The following is a 19,490-nucleotide window of genomic DNA, read 5'->3' on the forward strand; positions in this document are numbered from 1 at the left end:
TTCAGCTTCCAGGCTAAGGAAATTGCAGTGATAAGGCGTACATAAAAAAAAAAGAAGACAAACACAATTATCAGAAACAGAGTGAGCCATGACTTTGTAACTAAACCAGTGGCGCATACCAACCCGTGCATGCAAGGAAGTATTGCTAACTATGGGAGAAATTAAAATTACTATGAGTTTCAGTTTTGATTGAGCAGTGTTTTGCTACACTAATTTCAAAAGAGCAACACGGCATTTACGATTAGTTTTCAGAAATGACGCATAATTGTTTCGGTTATCTGGTCAAGTATGTTTTAATATTTCAAAAAGTCCTCGAACTAACTGTTCATTGAATAGAGCTTTGTAGCGTCGAAATGGTAAATGTATTATGTGGGTCGCAGGCGTCTGTTAGTAACATGACCAGCCTCCTCGTCACTTTGTTCTTGAAAAAGAATTCAATCTAGTTAAATATCTCGTAAGGTCCCGGCGAAGAATGCCTTATATAAAAAAATCTCTCTCGAAATTCATGCGGCGTTTTGCAGCTGTCAAACAATAAGTATTATGCTCTGCCAGAAATGTGGGAGGTCTACTTCTTGATTATCTCCATCTAATACAGATGGTTTCAAGCGACAAATGTATTAAAAATTACGTCATCTGCCAATATACGGAACCATGTGTGGATACGAAGCAACAAGTGGTAACGCTTACATAGGCGGCGGCGTTGTGAAGGAGAGAAACATGAAGAGGCGCAAAGCGCGCAATGATGGACCGGTGTTTCCTAGCGCACCAAGCCAATCACTGCTCATGGGCGATGAGAGACAGAAGACTCCGATTTAACACGGGTACCCGCAGTTTTAGTTAGTGCACGCGCTGCGAACATTTTTTTTTGTTGGACCCCACACAGCTGAAATCTCCCAGCTGCACTGCCTTGAAGGCAAAGGTCCAGTGCCCATATATACGGAGCGGCTAGCGAACGGTTGCGCAGCGCGAACAGTCGGTGTTTTAGGGAGGAAGCACCTTATGGCGTGGCTCGTGCGTCCTGCATTGTCGTTTTGCGTAACCACCTCTCGTTAGTTCTCGATCCAGCCATAGAGGGTGAGACTATTACTATATAACGAATGCATATACGCTGAAAAAATGCAAACGGTATGATACTAGAGGACATTACTTGTAGAAAGATAAAAATTAAAAGGTGAGTTTTAAGAAAACACGGACGATGTCATAGGTACAGAAGGAGAGAGACGATCGCGCGACTACAATCGCGTGTTCTTCAGCGGCACCGTACGCCAGGAGGCGCTCTATAGTATGATAGAAGCGCCATTTTTGGCACGCGCACATTCAGAGGCTCGGCGGCGGAGGATGGACAAGGCTGCCGACCGGCGTGCTTGCATGGAGGCGGTGGCTCGTGCTCGAAGAAGTGGCCTCCACGTGCGGGCGTGGGTGGCCGAAGCGAAACGCGAAGCAGCGCGTTGTCGTCGATAGGACCCTACAGTACGAGAGCGGGAGGTCGAATCGTCGTGGCAGCGGCGTGCGGACCCAACTTCGCCCCATTCTCTATCATTCACCCTGTAGATATGCTGCATTTTTTTAAATCAACAAAGTCACTAGCAGACGTTGACGGTGTCGGCGTTGGGAGTCGGAAGTTCGGGGAAGCGTAGAAGAGGAAGGGAAGGGGCTGCGCATGCGCAACGGGGATGTAGACGCCGTGGGAAAGGTTGTCAAGCGGAGATAAAGAGAGTGATTCGTGAGCAAAAGAAGGGAGAAGGGTTGTGCATGCGTGTGTTAACGGTGTGGGCAGGGATGCCTCGAGGAGAGAGGGGGGCCGTTAGCGTATACTAGTAGACGCTGCCTGCGTCAGCGCTGCGAGGTGACAGAGGCGGGGACGACTTTACAGGCACAAGTAATCATTTTCCACTTCCAGGCCTCCAGATAATTTTGCAAATATTTGTCAAACTAAGTCAAGATTAATATAAGCTCCCCACTGAAATGTAATATTTATTGTTTATGATACATTTAAGATATGGTTATTATGATAGGTTGAATTAGACAGACAATTGTCTGTTTGGGCTTGAAAGCAACAAGGAAATCTGTACGAACTGCCTTGTAGCTTGCAGTTTGCGCTCTACCATGACATGGAAGCCACAAGGTTCCTTTCGCTTCTGAAATTTCTGGACTGTGGTTTCATGTGCTCCCTGGCTCATTTGCCGGACCAGCACCAATTTCTCGTGAACATAGAAACGCTCTTTCTGGGGAATCCATGTTGCTTTACTTGTGCCTTCGCGCTAAAAAGAGGTTGTCAACTCATTGGCCCTGTTATATCTTTTACACTGCCTTGCGGAACTCTTCTAAACCAATAGGCAACTTTCATACTTTTGCAGGCTGGCGAGGAATACTCGCCGAAAACCATGTTTCATGTCGTCATTGGACTGAACCTACTACTCGGCGTGTTCCGGTTGGTGAGTTGTCCTCCATTTATTGCATATCACACCATAAAAATTGTACGACCATGTTAATAGTATGTTTTGGCATCCTGTACAGCTCTTGAAGAATTAAGCTTGTCTGCAAGCTAATCAACCGTACCAGTCGATGAATGACAACACGTGTGCCTGGCTTTATGAGCAGTGTAGTGAAACCTGACACCGCTGTCACACAGTGCCCTGCTTGTGACCGTCATTAAACCAGAGTGGGTTCTCATTTATTAGAAGCGATTGGGTCATTTTTGCAGTTTGTGTCAAGCAGTGTCTCGCGGTAAAGACATTCGATCCAGATGCGGCTGTAGTGCGACTAACATTGACCACAAGACAGCTATATTACAGAATAATTTCTGTAATACAACTGTAATATCCCTCAAGTGCCACCACTGACGTAGGGGCTCCTATAAAATGAGCGTCTGTGATCAGCATCATAACATGAATTTGCTTCATCTATTTAAAAGCGCACCACTACTGGCAGCAGATGTAAGTAACTAATTTGGAATGTAGCTGCCCTAAGAGCAGTTGTGATTGATAATGAAATTGTCAAGTCAACGAGAACTTTGTGAAATATCCAATGACTTGCCGAACGACTTTTCACCAGCTGTTTCTGAAGTTTCTTTATTGACGAGATTTTGGGAGACCTCTTGTTTAGTCACTGAAGAAATCACGAAGTTATGAAATGTTTCCAAAATAAGACATTAGTCGTAAATTCTTGCGACAAAGTGAGGTGCCAGGTAGTTAGTTATGTTATTTTTTGTGGTGCAAAAGCAACAATGGCTATGATGCGCCAGACACGAGGTGATTTTGATGTTACGGTTTTCTTAATTTCTCAAACAATGTCTCGAATTTCAGGTGTCTGCAGAACAGTTGCAAATAAATGGTCCAGGTGAGTATCTATATAATAATTGATAGCATACAGTAATAATGAATGGTTTATGAAATATTCAGGTGAATACATTTAATATTCGCGAGTTCACGCCAAAACTCTTTCTGTCATTCTGCAAGATCAGAAATCCTCGCCATCTTCAAAACGAGGGTTTCCACTCAGTATATTGTCAGTGTACTAAAACACTGTAGCCACTGTGAAGAAGTTCTGTAGAAAATTGGCGTTTACGTCCGAAAACCGCAACACAATTTTGATGGACGGAAAAGTGAAGAATTCATGGAATCTCTGGCGCTCGGCTACTTATTCTGGAACTAATACTTAATGCAAGAGCGTCTAGTAATTTGCCTTCAATGAAATGCGGTTCTCGTAGAATGGATTCAATCGCACGAGCTTTGGGTGAGCAGGCGGTCCCAGAACCAGTATGCTACTGGGGTGGGTCGAGTAAACTAATGCTGCTAATGTGCCACTAAACAATCGAGTTGAAATCATACAGCTTTGCGGAGGTGCTCTCTTAAACGAAACTGCCTTGGTCATCGGACCGCATATTCGGTCGGAAATCGCACTCGCGGTAAAGAATATGGAGGGAAAATTTGAAGAGGGCCAACACCCTAAAACTATGATGCTCGAATAAATCATACCCACCTCAATGTAACTACCTCTGCAAGAGCGTTCGCAGCGCTTAAATAGGACATCACGGTGTAGTTCTTCTAAAAACTTCATAGACAGATCTACAGACCACTGAAGCTCACCACACCTATTGTCAGAATGGCTTTGTGCTTTGAGGCATGATATGCAGTTTTTTATGACGCGAGGTCCAAGTATAGAGAGAGATCGCATGACTGATATTGTGAGCGCTGGCCAATCAGTTGTGATGTCGGGATGCTATATGGTTGTAAGATGGCCCAAAATGACTCGCTGTATGGAAGCGCAAGACATAGGAGGCATAAAAGTATGACAGTGACAAGTAAAGTTGGTCGCTTTAGATTGATTTCAGGAGGCATATTCAACAAGCTATAGTGCAGCAAACGCGTCGCATGATGCTCTTAAAATGCTGGAATACCTCGCCGAGCACTTGCCAAGACAAGTGTCCCGAACATACCAACGTGTACACGGATGTTGAAGGTGTGACAAGTGATCGTGGTGCGAAAATGCGAGGACTTGGAGACATCACAGCTCTCCGTCAAGGCCCTTGAGTTCTGGAGCCACAGCGGGAAACTTTGTTAAAAGGACGTGCTACGGATTGCCCGCGTATAAAATATAGGAAATATGTACGCACGTGAGCAACAGTATGCGTAATATGGGACCACATGTGAAAATAGCCGACTACGCCATACGCAAGCAGTTCGTTCTCGAGAAAATGGCTGTGACGGCATTGATCTCGGCACCAGACACCCCAGACGGCAACACGCAGGATGGCATTTGGCCGTACACTTCTGCTTTTGGGCGTATACGTTAGACATTGTCACAGATATTTAAAATCCATGCCAATGGATATGAAGACATCTCATGGTATATGGTGATGGAACAGTGTCAAAAACTCATTTTCCGGTCAGCTTCTTGTTCAGTATCTTGTTCCTTTGTAACAGGGATCGCAAGCAGGCAGCCCGCGGTTCTCCATGCGGCCTTCAATACATTCTTTATCGGCCAGAGCCAGCACATGCCTGTCTATCATTAGTTAATAAATGGTTTCGTAAGCTACAGTGATATGAACAATCTCAAGCATATTTTATTCAAAAAGGACCCCATCCACTGTGTTGAACAAAAGTTTGAAACAAAAACTTACTTCGAACTTGGCATCCATGTCTGGGTCATTCGGTAGATGCGTGAATCTGCAGTTTGAATCCTAATGCTGTATCTTCTTCTGAAAATACCCAAACATGAGGCACCAGCAGGGCGACTTTTGAAATTGGCATTGTTGGCTGACTTTTTGTACGAGCTATCTCGACTCTCCTTCTTTCAAGTTTTTTTTTACTGTCCTGGACTTTCCCGGAATAAGTTGGACGACTGCGGACCGCTAGCTAAGGTGACCTTGGGACCCTTAGCCCTTGGAAGTGAATCGCAGGTACCTCCGTACATGTTGAGAAGGCAATGCTACTTCGATACAAAGTGAAGATTTGCTTTATCACTAAGGGTGCTGTTTGCATCTGTAATTATTAACACTATGTTGCTTTCATTCCTCAAAGAATGTGGCATATCAGCACCGTCAAAAAGGATTGTGAATGGCAAGGCAGCTCAAGAGGACCAGTTCCCGTGGATGGTAAGTTGCCAAGGTCCTAAATTTCTTTGCTACTAAAAAAAAAAAAACGTGGGTTTTAAACAAAGTGAGCCTGCTTTATTTTTTTTAAATACACCATCTCTCACTAAAAAAAACCAACAGTAGTAGCATGCAAAGCAGCGCATGGGTCGACTTCGGTTGTGTTCTTCACAGGCACCTTTCCCGATGTGAACACGTCCTTGCATGTGGAGCACACCATGAATTCACTGTAGTTTCTGTTATTGTTACTCGTACAACACTCTTATCGGAGCGCGCCAAGCGGGAGCACGTGACTTCATCACGTGTCTGAAGAATCTCGTTCCCCGACACGATCAGGTGATTGCTGAGAGAGTGCGAAGGGGAAAGTCCACAGCCCCTCACACAGCCACTTAAGCATGGCTGAACGCATAGCGTGTTCTAGCGTGTTGTGTCTGGAATAAAACGGGGTGTTTCATCGCGCGTCTGCCGAATCTCCTTGCCTGACGCAAATCACATGGCATATAATGAACTGCAGATCATGAAATTTCTGGTTGCCTATTATGAAAACTTCATATAAGACAGGTGTTGTCCATCCTGAATGTATTATTTCCCTGTAATCGGGCGTCAATAAACCACGGGTGGTTTCTGCAGGTTCCGACTGTATTGTTTACTGCTGGCGGGGCATTGCCACTTCCCGCTCAACAGTGGAGACGAAGGTGGGATTAAGATGGGGCTCATGAATGTTTTGGTCCCTCCGTTCCTTGAATTGCCACAGGGTACATCGTATGAATCTCTACAGATGAATCGTTATTTTGCCATTCACCAAATACATTCGCAGTGTCACCATCACCAAGTTCCCATCAGAAAATACCCGTCACTACAGTTAGCTACAACCTAAGAATGAATACAAGCCGTGCTAGGAAAACGTCAGATTGGTTGTCAATCACCTCGGTAAGGAAGTCTTGCAAGTCAGTTTTCTTTTTAACCTCAAGTGCCTTTTTTTCTCGTTTGATTGAATTATATGTAGGGTTTGACGTCCCAAAACCACCATATGATTATGAGAGACACCGTAGTGGAGGGCTTTGAAAATTTCCACCACCTTGGGTTCTTTAACGTGCACCCAAATCTGAGAACACGGGCCTACGACATTTCTGCCTCCATCAGAAATGCAGCCGCCGCAGCCGGGCTTCAATCCCGCGAGCTGCTGGTCAGCAGCCGAGTACCTTGGCCACTAGACCACCACGGCGGGGCCCTTTTTTTTCATGCCAATGTAAATACCATGCGTATATGGAAGGAAGGTTTACTGTTTCTACTTTAATCATGGAGTTCTAGCTAAGCAGGGCCGTTTGAGACTCTGAAGTTCGCCATTTCACAGAAACAAGGAAGTGTGATTCTATAACAATAGCTATGCAAATGACTTCAGTACATGGGTAGGAGCAAGACAGCAGTAGAAGTGGGTGAAGCTATTCATTAGTTCTATTTGATAATTATAACTATTTCCTCTAACCATCACTTCTTCTAGTCTTCTCAACAGACATAAAAGACACGCATGAAACATGATCGGTGTCACCTGCAAAAAAAGAAAAAAATATATTGCAAAATCAAAACAACGCTCTCCTATTGAAAAAAAAACATTGTCAAATGCTATTCCTCAGTGAAATGACTGAGGAATGACAGTGAATGACAGTGACAGTGAAATGACTGATCACGCTGCGTTTAGGGATAATATTTTAACGTTTTACGACTGCGTTTCATAAACATACCTTTTTACATTTTATTGGTGTTTATTCATTATACGTTTACATGTAAACCCGTTCACCTATGTACAACACAAAATCATCATCATTATCATCATCATCAGCTTGACTATATCCACTGCAGGACAAAAGCCTCTCCCATTCTCCGCCAGTCAAGTCAGTCCTGGGCTTGCTGCTGCCACTTTATACCCGCAAACTTGTCCTAACTGCGACGTGTGTAACACCCCAGAAACTATTATCACGTCCTGTGTGTGTGTCCTTTGTACGAAGTTGAAAGACAATCTCTTAAGTGCTTCATATTACCTAGACTGCGGGCCCTTTTCAGAAGAGAAAATGTTGGGTGCTTGGGAACGTGTGGACCACGCTCAACGCAGTTTAAAGGGCCTGCTCGCATTTCTAAGCAAGACAGGTTTAGATTCCTTTAGATTCTATTTAGATTCTCTTTAGAGAATCTAAAGATTCTCTAAAGGTTTAGATTCTCTTTAGAGAATCTGATATTGCAGAGACTTTTGTGCGTGTACTACACCGAACGAAACATTGTGTGCAGTGACTCATTGTGCTACACCACAATCACCCCTCATCATACTCTCCTCTTTCTTTCCCTTTTCCTCTTAACCCCATGTAGTGTAGCAGGCCAGAAACCCGCTTTCAAGACCGACCTCTTCTTCTTCTTATTCTTCTTGTAAAACACATACAAGTTTCATAATATTAGTGCATGTTATCTCTCACACTTAGCAATTAAATACTTGGCTTTTGAATCACTTTTACTGGTTGTGGGTTACTTGATAAAAAACTATTGTATATTCCTCCTGACATAATAGCCTTACTTCAAACTTGTGTTGTATTTATAAAACAAATTGCACCCTTCCATCTCCGATAACGTGAAAACCATACACAAAGAAAATCGTTACTTAAAAATTACTCGCGAGATTTTATTAAAAGTGCATGTGTCTTTAGGTAAACATGAAAAACAATACACGTAATTCATATTGTGAACTCCCGAAAAAGTTGGTTACAGAAATTGAAGTTCATGACTCACCTGGCGTGCAGCGTACAAACACTTTTCTCTAGTGTGTTTTCGTTTGATCAAAATTAAAAATGCGCTTGAGTGCCAATGGTGCGGATAGCAAAAAAGTTTGATATAAAGCATGGCTCAAAAAAGAAAAAAAAACTAGGTGCTTTGATTGGGTTTTATATTTGCAGGGACATTCGTACTACTCTCACCAACAGGATCAGAAAACTCAGTTAAAGTTTGCACCAGTGTTTAATTGTTTATTTTCTGTCGGCTTATTAGGTATTCCTGAAGGTGTTCTTCCCAGGCCAGGCTACAAGATGTGGAGGGAGCATCATAACGAAACGGCACGTGCTGACTGCTGGACATTGTACGCTACTGTAAGTATCGTGTGGGAATGAAATACATTCGTGTAAGCATGAGTGACTAAAAGGCTGAATGACCAGTAGAGCATTGGAGTGTAGGTTCGTCTGTGATGTGAAGTTAGTGTAAAGGTGCTACAAAAGTAAAAAGGAGCCCGTGAGATATGACCAAGATACGCAAGCCTGAACGCCAGTGCACTTCATTCACAAAATTGTCAAACGATACTGATGGCAGTCTCTTCTGACACTTTTTCGTTTAAAAACAACGAGCCACTTCTCTGGTGGAGCGCCCTGACATTCGCTTTAGCGTGGCTTGGCCACAGTTTGCGTGCTGCGTTTTAGCTTGGAAGCACCTGTACCTTCTTTTCTTCAGTGTGGTTGCACCCATGACATTGTATTTAGCCCGCCTTTCGGGTATAATGTTACAGCAGCAAGCACAGGACCAGATATGATGATAATGATGATGATGACGACGACGACGATGATGGTGATGATGATGAATAATGTGGTTTTGTGGTGAAGGGGCAATAAGTGGTCAAGGACATGGGAGAGATCTGTGATCTGCAGTGAGTTGTCTTGCTGCTAGTGAGTTTTGAACTGGTTCGAATATAGCGACACCTTCCATTACATGGTATCCATCAAAATAGCTTCTACCCACGAAACAGCAATGCCTGTTCACCCACTTAAGCGATTTGCTTGGGTCACGTTTCCAGCAACGATGAAGAGGCTTTGAAGATCGACGTCATCTACGGCAGCAATGATATTCACAAAGGCACAACCTTGCGGGCCATGAAGATGATTCGCCATCCCGAATTTGATGCCGCCAAGTTTCTCCATGACATAGCCATACTCCTGGTACCGTATTCCTGTATTCCAGGTGACCCGTTTCCTATATGTATTGTATTGAGAAAAAGCACGACGATGAACCCTTTGAAACTCTCACCAGATAAAAAGCATGTCACTTGGTCACACTCTCTTGTTTGGTGGTTTCTGGCCAGCTCCTGTCTTTGCGAAGACTTGTGCCTTCGTTCACGCATATGGGTGCAAAGTGTACTTCAGATTTGCGGCGAAAACACGAGGTTTTCGATAAGTAAGCGGTAAAACGAAAAAACCCGCGTTATTTGAAGGCTGTCCAGATGCTTGCAAGAAGAGTCAACAATACCGCGGCGAACACAGCCGAATTATTGGCAATCAAGAATAGCATATTTACAGCCACTCTGGCTTAAGAATAACAACAAACTGTAATAGCACAAAATTTCTTGAAGCTTGCCAGTCTTGATTGATATGTGGGGTTTAACGTTCCAAAACCGCCATATGATTACGCCGTAGTGAAGAGCTCCAGAAATTTCGACCACCTGGGGTTCTTTAACGTGCTCCCAAATCTGAGCACACGGGCCTACAAAATGTCCGCCTCCATCGGAAATGCAGCCGCCGCAGCCGGGATTCGATCCCATGACCTGCGGGTCAGCAGCCGAGTACCTTAGCCACTAGACCACTGCGGCGGGGTAAAGCTTGTCAGTCTATCCCTTGGAAAATTCCTCAATCATTGCACCATACTGCATGATACTACTCTACTATCGGCAGTGCTCCAGTTTTGTGGACACACATTTTGATAATGAATAAACTAACTTTGAAGGCAATTATTTGCCACTAAGAGAGAAGCTTTGGCATTTTCGTTAGCTTGAATCCTAGACTACAATCTCCGCTAATATTTCTCGTACTTTGCGAAATCGAGCTTTTATTTTTTTAGATCAGTACGTATTTAATTTTGTCGGTCACATAATTAGCGAGGCCATAGCATGACCGCCTTAACATGTGAATATGTTGGAAGGTGCTTCGATACCAGCTTGGAAGTATAACTCGTGCTGATGAAGTTAATACGGCTCAACGACGTCCTGCTTACCGTACTAGGATTTTCAAATAAAGTTTATTATGACTAATTTCCATTGTTTAGCATGCAGTGACCAATAATATTTGATGCAGATCACACATGGTATTATAGATCCACTCTAGGTAATGTAGGCGTGCACACGGGGAGAGCAAGACACCACCCTCTTCTTCCTGCTCATATAAATGTGGTGTGAACACTTCCCCGATACTTACTCGTAAGTGTCGCGTCAATATATTAAAGGGCAGAAATATAGTCACGCATGTTTTTTGATTGCCGAGATAGCCTCATGCATTACATGACCTGCTCACTGTTCACTTTTATCTTTAGAAAGCCAGGCTAAAATCTGGTCAGTGCGAGATGTACATTCTTCGGCAAGGCCAAGGAGAACACCCTGATGTTTGTTGTGAAACAGTTTAATTGATGCTAGTGCAGCGTAGCTATGCCTTCCGTTACCATTATGTTACGCATGCATTCAGACATACTATCCAAGCCCTGCATGGTATAATCTCTGTAGTAGCATTCAGCACTTCGCGGCTGGCATAATTCAAACTAAATCTAGTTCAGGGGACGTGTTCGAGCATTCATGTTGATATTGAAGACAACTGTACATCAAGCAATTGCTCATAAAGGCTTAACTTTGCATTTTTTTATCTTGCAGACGTCCTAACTTTTTCAAGGTGAATAATGTACAAGAACCCCACTTTAAATCCAACTTTGGTCTGCCGCTCAAATTTCACCTTCTTATGGTTGATTCCCACACGCCCAATGAGCAGTGATCTAGTCTCAGCATGTGTACATTTGCCGGTATATAGAAAACGCGGATGGGATCGGAACTTTTCGATTAGCGGCATTTGGATACTACTCTTTAAAAAAATTGCTAGGTTTGGCGCACACTGGTGAACGTGAAAATGAATACTGACAGACTTCACGCTCTAGCTTACGTGAGTGATTCATATTTTATCGTGCAGGTAGACAACGAATTCGTGTATGGAAACAACGCAAAGCCGATTTGTGTTCCGTCTGCACCCGTGAATATATTCAACTCCGACGTCGTCGTCGCTGGTTGGGGCTTTCTTTCTCAAGGTGACACTATCATTGTTTCTATGACTCGATGGTTAAAAATAAGATTTTTTCAAGCCCCGCGCATGAAAAAAAAGTAACGTATGGCTTTAGTTGATTGATATGTGAGGTTTAATGTTCCAAAACCACCATGAGTATGAGAGACGCCGTAGTGGAGGGCTCCGGAAATTTCGACCACCTAGGGTTCTTTAACGTGCACCCCAATCTGAGCACACGGGCCTGCAACATTTCCGCTTCCATCGCAAATCCAGCCGCCGCAGCTTGGATTCGATCTCGTGACCTGCGGTTCATCAGCCGAGTACCTTAGCCACCATACCGCCGTGGCGGGGTAACGTATGGTTTTGCAAACCGAATTTGCGCAGCACGTTGCTGCAACTTTATTGAGAATCCCCAATGTGGTCTTGCTCAGCGGGCCAAAGTTTTTCAGGTGGAAACTGAGGCTCTGCCTTTCTGCCACCGCGAAGTCCTGCTGGAGTTCCCAGAATACGTCGTTGTGGCTGACGCTGCGCTATGCAGTAGCTCACCGCGAAGGGAAAGCTTCGGTAGCAGAACCTTTTGCCATCTCCGTACAGTTCCTTTGATTTTTTTACATCTTAGAGATAAGAAAGCCAGTGAAAATTTAGGCTATGTTTATAGTAAGTATGGCGTACGTATGAAAGGGATGAATATATAACTTGGAGTTGGGAGGGACTGAACTTGTGACATTCAAATAACGCGTCCGTTGCTCTATCAACCGAGCTACAGCGGCGGTCACCTATGGTCTGCAGCGTCACCTAGGTTGCCCGCACAGCAGGATGTCTACAGTGGGTGGTCATGAGACGCGCAGGACACCCACAGCGGAAGCGTAGCACAAGCTTCATTCTGTAATTACGCGATTCCTGTGTAGAAGAAAAACTTCTTGTATCGTGTATTTCCAAGTGTAAAAATCGTGTATTTCCAAGTGTGAATCCAACAGTGAGCACCGTTGAAGGTGGAGGGAGGGAGGGGGGGCTTCACTTTCCTAACATTCATCAGTAGTGGCTGGCGACCACCTTGCCAACGGGTAAGCATGCCTATGTTGACTTGAGTCTTTCCGCTTCGCTTGTGCACTTGTACTATGTTCGCTTAAAGCAAGTGTATACACAGTGGTATGGAATGAACTCAACTACGCATCAAGTATGCTAATACCCGTATGCGGAACTACCAACAACAGCCAAAAGGAGATGCTGAGGTGCGACACCTGCACAACAATTAGAGAGCAGATAATGACGGTGCATCCACTCCCATTACCCTATCTCCGTGTAGACCTGTTGAGGTGTCGTTAAGAGAGACAGTTTTGGGTGGCACTTTTCCTTATTATAACCACTTACCCACTTGCATAACACCCACTACGAGTTCCTGCTGGAGTGAGAGTTAATCAACCCCCCTCCCCTTTATCAAGGTGGATAACGCAACTGGCTGGTAATCGCCTTGAAGGGGGAGAGGGTGCTATCTTGCTGCTGGTTTCATATCAGTAATGACTGGCTGCTTTGCTCACCACCAGGTGACGCGAGAAGAGGCTTTGATGGCTCTCGCTTCCACTTGACCGCGCCACCAGCAGCCACGGGAGAAATCTAGTGTCAGAAATCATACACTGTAGATGTGCTTTTTAACTTGAGTGGTGCCTCACTTTCATACTAGCCTCTATATTTATGCAAACAGTTTTCTTCACACCCGCGACGTGTTTGCATGATACTGAGCACACCAACGGCCCTTTTTTCAGGCTGGCGAATGAAACTCTGTGTATGTACAGTGTCAATTTTTATGAAAGGGAACACGGGAGCACGTGGCATGCGCGCTCCGGCGGCTGTTGGCACCACGTTCAAGGGGACACGAGAGCAACCACAGTCTCTCATGGCGTCATCTCGCGGTTAGCAAATCAACCATTTGAGCTGACATGTAACCAGTGGCAAGATTGCGATCCTCTCCTCCTTCAAGGAGAGTACGTGAGAGCTGGTAACCGCTTCAAAGGGGAGAGGGTTGCAAGCTTGCCGTTCTGTATCAGCAATGAATGGATGTTTTGGTCGCCACGAGATGACGAGAAAAGAGACTGTGGTTGCTATCGCTCCCGCTTGAACGCACTGCCAGCAGCCACCGGAGCACACAGGCCACGCATCAACGTGTTCCCTTTCATAAAAATTGACACGTACATTTATGTGCTGTCTTCATGAATATGTAAAGGCAAGTGAAAAAGAATATCAAACCGATTTTCGCAAATTGGTTCAGAGAATTACTTTTATACGCATAAAAGCGTTCCAAACTCCTCTAAATTTTGAAACTGCAGATGGCCAAGCAGTGGATTATCTTCGGTACACAGTCGTCAAGGTTGTCCCTAATGCACGTTGCGCCGACAAGTTCCAGCACACCGGCTATCGGCAGGATCTTATGTACTGTGCGTACAGGCTCAACACCGATGCTTGTCAGGTAAGCATGGCTCCTATACCACTATTAAACGACCTTAGTACGCGCAAACTGCACGTAGAGACAAAACTGGCCGCTGTGTTCAACCCCGTCACCGTCTTGCTGGACAGAGCATAAGAACTCAAACAAGAAATATATATGTTTTCCTTTACCTATCATAGCTCAAGTAAGTACAGATTTGGTGCTTGATGCGGTATTTTTGAACGACAACATTCTGAAAGTATTGCAACGCAACCACAAATCATGTTATGCTTCTAGATTTGTACAAGACTGAGCAGCCTGCAAGCTGCTAAGATTACTGCCTACACGTAAAACAAAAACACATCACTTCCCCTACGGGCAACCATGGTGGGATACAAAAGCATCACGGGGGATACGCATGAAGTTTCCGTTTCGTTTCCCTTGGCAACACAGCGCAATGAAACTTGGTGTTTGGTGTTTGGCGGCACAAGGGCTATTTGATGGCCAAAAAGCGCCAGTTCATGGGACTAGAGATGCGGACAATGGTTGTGATAACCGGCTGTGTAAGAGCCTTTAAATTCCTCGTGCTAAAGTGGGTAAGTGCAATGAAAGTTACAGTAGAAGAATTGATTGAGAACAAGGGAGACGTTTGTACGGGGTTGTCGTGGCTTTATTTCGAGATCGCTTTCCTAGCCAAAGTTGATTTTTACATTTGACTTCACTGAACCGAAGTTAAGGTCTGCTGGCCGATGCTTACGCTTACTTTCGGCATCCTGTGCGTTCTTCTGCTTCACGGTTCTTAGTGTTTCGCACTCTGTTGCACAGATAATGATGTAAGCATAGCAATCACGGGCTTTATACTGCGCCGGGACACATGCAACGCCTACCATGCCGCGTACCTTTAGGTTTAAATGGAAAATGCTGTATGCATTGATTTGCTGCGCCGAACATGTGTTGGAGAGGGGTGAAGGTAATAGGAGAGCGAACATCTGGTTTGTGGGCGCTCCTATATCCATAAGCAGTGTTGCGTGTGGCACCATTCATCACGTTATTTCAAATACAACGTATACACCTTGGCAGTTAAGAAAGGATACTTTTTTTTGTAAGACCAGGCTCACACGACATTTAGTTGTCAAGATCACCATGTAAATAAGCGTTTGTGAGAAGAGAGATCAAGACAAGCATCTACTTACTATAAACGTGGGGCACACAACTTTTTTGCTTTACTCAGCTACTTAACTCACGTCTCTCTTCAATGAACATTGAGCTGGCGTATGAATGCTACTATTTTTAATCATGTGTGACTGTACATGAGAAGAATAGTTAGCCTGCGTAAATGTGAGAGTAACGGCAGAGTCCTCTAATACAACTACTGGCTATGAAGCTGAGAGAATGTTCGGAATTGGGAAAGTAGCAACCGCTAGGGACGCCCTAGACTGCATACTATCATTGGAGCATTCTCGGCTCTGCATTTGCATGGCTTGGTTGGAACTAAAAAAAGTGTGTATAACTGCACCCGTAAAGCTTGACTTCATTTTCAGAATGTTGTTTCCTAAAAAAAATGTTCGGCGTAGCTCAATACAGCGCAATTTAGCGTTGAATGTGACCCTGAAATTAGAAATTTGATGATAAACTCATGGTGACGTTTCCATGAGATATGCTACCTCTATAAAATAAGCTTTTTTTACTGATGCATCTCAATTTATCTATTGACGAAGATAAATCCGTAGTTTATATAAGTTTTTTTGAGTTTTCCTGCTTTGTTTCATATTGATTCAACACTACAAGTTCGGTAGCTCATCCAATGTATTTTTACCTGCCTTTATTTTGCTGTGTAGCTTACTCATTGGCAATTTTCATGTACTTTATTGATTTCACTGCGAAGGCAAATGCATTATATGCCTCATCCAACGTGAAAATTCACCAGCGAGTAGTGGACCTTTTTAATCTGGACAAATATGCTGGGAGGCCATAAAAAATCATCGGCACAGTGTACGGCGAAAATTCCGCAATGTCGTGCTGCGACTTTATGATGCTTTAAATAGCCACTGCTACCCGTAAAAGATCCCACACTCACTGAAGTGGTTAACGCGTACCGCCCGCCTCCACTTACCACTTCGTTAGGTGTCCCTAGGCAGCCAAATAAAGAGAACTTTTCGGGAATTACCCTTGTAGTAAGATCGACACCAAGGTATGCAGAGCGAAAGCGGCATTCTTTCCAGTCTTCAGGCAACACACTAGGAACAACATCAGACATATACTGAAAACTGCACTTTGAAAAGCCAAGATATGCAACTGCCATCTGAACGATACCATTGTGAGGATTCTGTGCCGCTCCGCGGCGTCCGCTTAGAGAGCACTAAGCTCTTCCCCAGATTTTCGGTAGAGTGTCATAGCCAGTACGAGCACAGAAGGATCCTGGTAATGCAGAAGCTAAGTAGATTGGACCATAGATCGGCAAAAAATGTAGAGCTCGCGAAGGCTACCCCAATAGGTTTTCACGATTGGGGATCACTCGTACTCAGTCCCACAAAAATTGTTTTCACTTGGGATCACTCAACATCAGAACCATTAAAATAATACTAGACCGGGTTCACTCCAATTCACGGCTCGATATAAGCGAGCAAGTCGGCAGATAAAGAAGCTTGGCGACCTCTATGTGACTTCGCAGAATAAATTTATGACTTGCGAATATCTTATATAAAAACCAGATCACTATCCTTCATTACCTTTGATAATTTGCTACAACAGAAGATATTGTTGTTCGAAATTTTGTTCATAACATCACAGGGCGACTCCGGAGGTCCCATGATGACGCGAATAGAAGATGGCCGCTACCTTCAAGTGGGCATCGTATCGTACGGCATCGGGTGTGCGCTGGACGACATGCCGGGAGTGTACGCGCGTCTCGAAGCCCTCGTTCCCTGGTTAATGGAGTTCATCGGTGCCTACGACCGCTACAGGGACCTCAACATGGAGGACATACCGCCGTCGTCTAAATAGTGTGTGTACAAGCCAGGACCTCAGTGGATTTTCTTACGAGAGCTACTCAAGCGAAAACCACAAGTCTTTTGTAGTATTCATAATGCGAACTATAAGCGTCAAATGAAACCCCTACAGCGGCAAGCCCTCGCGATGGTATAACGCGTGCCGTTCAGCTATCACCGCGAAAAGGCACGCGTGTATGCGCAGAGCTGCCTGACAGTATGTGCGTGCCTACAACGGTGATAACGGCACGGCGTGCACTACACCGTCGCAAAGTCTTGCCGCTGTTCTGGTTTCGTTTGACTCTGAAAGTACATGACACGAAGTAGTCATGTACTTTCTGCAGTGGGATACCAGGGCCAAATGGAGGATTTCCAGTGATTACGAAGTTTCTGCCGGTACTCGTGCGCATATGATTTCGCTTTGGAGTGCACGCAACCACTAGCGCAACAAACACCGTAAAAAAATCGTCAAAACGAACCCAGGTCATTCGCTGTGAGGCCTGGCTATTGTAGTCGTCGTGACAGGCACACATGCTGATGTCAGCAAATGTAACTTCAGTTGCCCAAGGCCCCTATTGGTTGGGCATAATACGAAAATATTTTCTTTCGGTCACCAGCGAGTTTCAGGCAGCGTGTACGGCGCATCTAAGACGAAGTTTTTTATGATGACGACGATTATGATGATGATGATGATGATGATGATAGTAGATTATATAGGTGCAAAGGCAACTCAGGCCAAAGAGCGCCGAACACACGGTTTTTGGTCGATTTGATTATAGAAAGTCTACTCAGGGTCGCAAGAATAAAAGAGTGGAGCATAGGGTTTAAAGTTGGGTGTAGTGACTATGTGTGATGGGTTTAAAAGGGGCTATGCTTATGGGTTTTACAGAGTCATGAAGTGTTGACAACAGTCCTTGTCAGGACAAGGAGTGCGTGCTGCATGACATTTGATAAAGAAGTCTCAGCGGTTCTTTCAAGATTGAGAGGAGGCTGAGATTAGTGAGAATATGTTATGGAACGAAGGAAGCCTACACTAGCTAAAAACTTTACGACCACTCTTGGGGGGGAGCAAGGGATCGTCTCGAAGAAAAAATTGTGGGTGAGGCGGAATGTGGCGTTTGTACAGCTTTGGGAAGTGACACAGTCTTTCCGGTTGAAGGTACGGGCAGGTAATTAGAACGTGAACGACAGACAACGCATCGACAGACAGATACCCCTAATATATATGGCTGCCACTTATTCGCTTAGTTACAACTGTGTCAGTACCTTTTCATTCCAGAATCGGCCGCTCAATAGTAGCATTCGAGAATTGTCACCTTACTTCGTAGACTTGTGCCTGAGGCACGCGTACGTGCCCTTACTGAAGCTTCATGGTGCGAACAATAACGACAGCACCCGTAATTCTTGAGTACAGAAAATGTTTACGTGGATGCTGTCGCTGGACAAGTACGGTTTAGGGCTATTTTTAGAGAGTGTCTTAGTCGGTACATCTATAAGTTGGTGACGCTGCCATCGTAATATAGTGCACTGCACTGTTCGTAGATTTTGTCCATATACAAAAGCTTACCCGCTCATCCCCACAAGCTGTTTTTCCACCAGCTATAGGCAGCCAAAAATATTGGCCGTATATTTCTGGAAGAGTGAGCAATTGCAGACTTTAAGACAAAAGCTGTTACGAGATTACAACAACGGCCGTTTGTCGCGCAATAGTTAATCACTACCATCGCCGCTGTCCCCATCTGCTAAAAAAGACAATATATATTCACAATTAACCAGGATTCAAACCTGGGTCCTTTCCGTGGCAGCCCGAAATTCTATCAGAGAGCGATGCCGGTGCTTTAAACCTTTTTGCGAAATGCCCCTTACAGGCTTCTTGTCGAGAAAGAACGACGTTTTCATATGTAATAGAGTGCGGTTGGAGAGTAAATAAGTACCAGGCGTAACACAGTGTGAATCACCCAACTAGCGCATTATTGAGGTCCTTGATGTTTTCGCAAAATTCTCATATTTCTTCATTGTCATCAGTCACAGCATCAACAAAATGCACATGATGCCCTAAAGGTGTGTCACAAGTACTAAACTGCTACCGTAAAGCGAATAATAGCACATTATTTGTTTTTATATGTCCGGAAGCTATGATAAAGGGTGGTGAATTTCTCGCAGGTGCATCCTGTAAGTACACCCAAAAGAGTTTACGACGTGTGGTAGTAACGTATTGATACAGCTTTGGCTGCATCTGTGATGTGCTCTCCGCGCAGGTACGGAGTTTTCTGATCACAATAAGAATATATATATGTGGCCCAAAAAACCAATTGCCACAGGCACAATCCAAGCTGAGATAGCAGCATTAAGCCTTCTTTGGAATAACTTTTTCTCCCATTTTTTAGCAATAGCAAACTGCAGAAGTGATCTAGCGAGTTTCAAACGGG

At 44.4% G+C, this 19,490-nt stretch overlaps 1 protein-coding gene and 1 long non-coding RNA gene across 2 annotated transcripts; both read left to right on the top strand.

Moving 5' to 3' along the window:
- The first annotated feature begins 2,350 nt into the window (after window positions 1-2,350).
- LOC142768409 (uncharacterized) lies at window positions 2,351-5,596 on the top strand. Its single transcript, XR_012885273.1, has 3 exons — window positions 2,351-2,435; window positions 3,306-3,339; window positions 5,523-5,596. It is a non-coding gene; the product is annotated as an uncharacterized LOC142768409 (long non-coding RNA).
- Window positions 5,597-8,628: 3,032 nt separating this feature from the next.
- LOC119165244 (trypsin alpha-3) lies at window positions 8,629-17,127 on the top strand. Its single transcript, XM_037417426.2, has 5 exons — window positions 8,629-8,721; window positions 9,417-9,558; window positions 11,563-11,677; window positions 13,977-14,116; window positions 16,865-17,127. The coding sequence occupies exons 2-5, from the start codon at window positions 9,493-9,495 to the stop codon at window positions 17,075-17,077; spliced, it is 534 nt and encodes a 177-aa protein (XP_037273323.2). The 5' UTR covers window positions 8,629-8,721; window positions 9,417-9,492; the 3' UTR covers window positions 17,078-17,127.
- Window positions 17,128-19,490: the final 2,363 nt, after the last annotated feature.

Source organism: Rhipicephalus microplus, chromosome 8 (genome assembly GCF_043290135.1).
Source record: "Rhipicephalus microplus isolate Deutch F79 chromosome 8, USDA_Rmic, whole genome shotgun sequence".
Lineage (NCBI taxonomy): Eukaryota > Metazoa > Arthropoda > Arachnida > Ixodida > Ixodidae > Rhipicephalus > Rhipicephalus microplus.

What these genes read in the sequence shown, in the direction of transcription:
- LOC119165244 (XM_037417426.2), top strand. Translation starts at nt 9,493, where the DNA reads ATGAAGATGATTCGCCATCCCGAATTTGATGCCGCCAAGTTTCTCCAT. An exon ending in TTGGGGCTTTCTTTCTCAAG is followed by an intron (nt 11,678 to 13,976) that starts GTGACACTATCA and finishes TTGAAACTGCAG; the next exon opens with ATGGCCAAGCAGTGGATTAT. An exon ending in TCAACACCGATGCTTGTCAG is followed by an intron (nt 14,117 to 16,864) that starts GTAAGCATGGCT and finishes ATAACATCACAG; the next exon opens with GGCGACTCCGGAGGTCCCAT.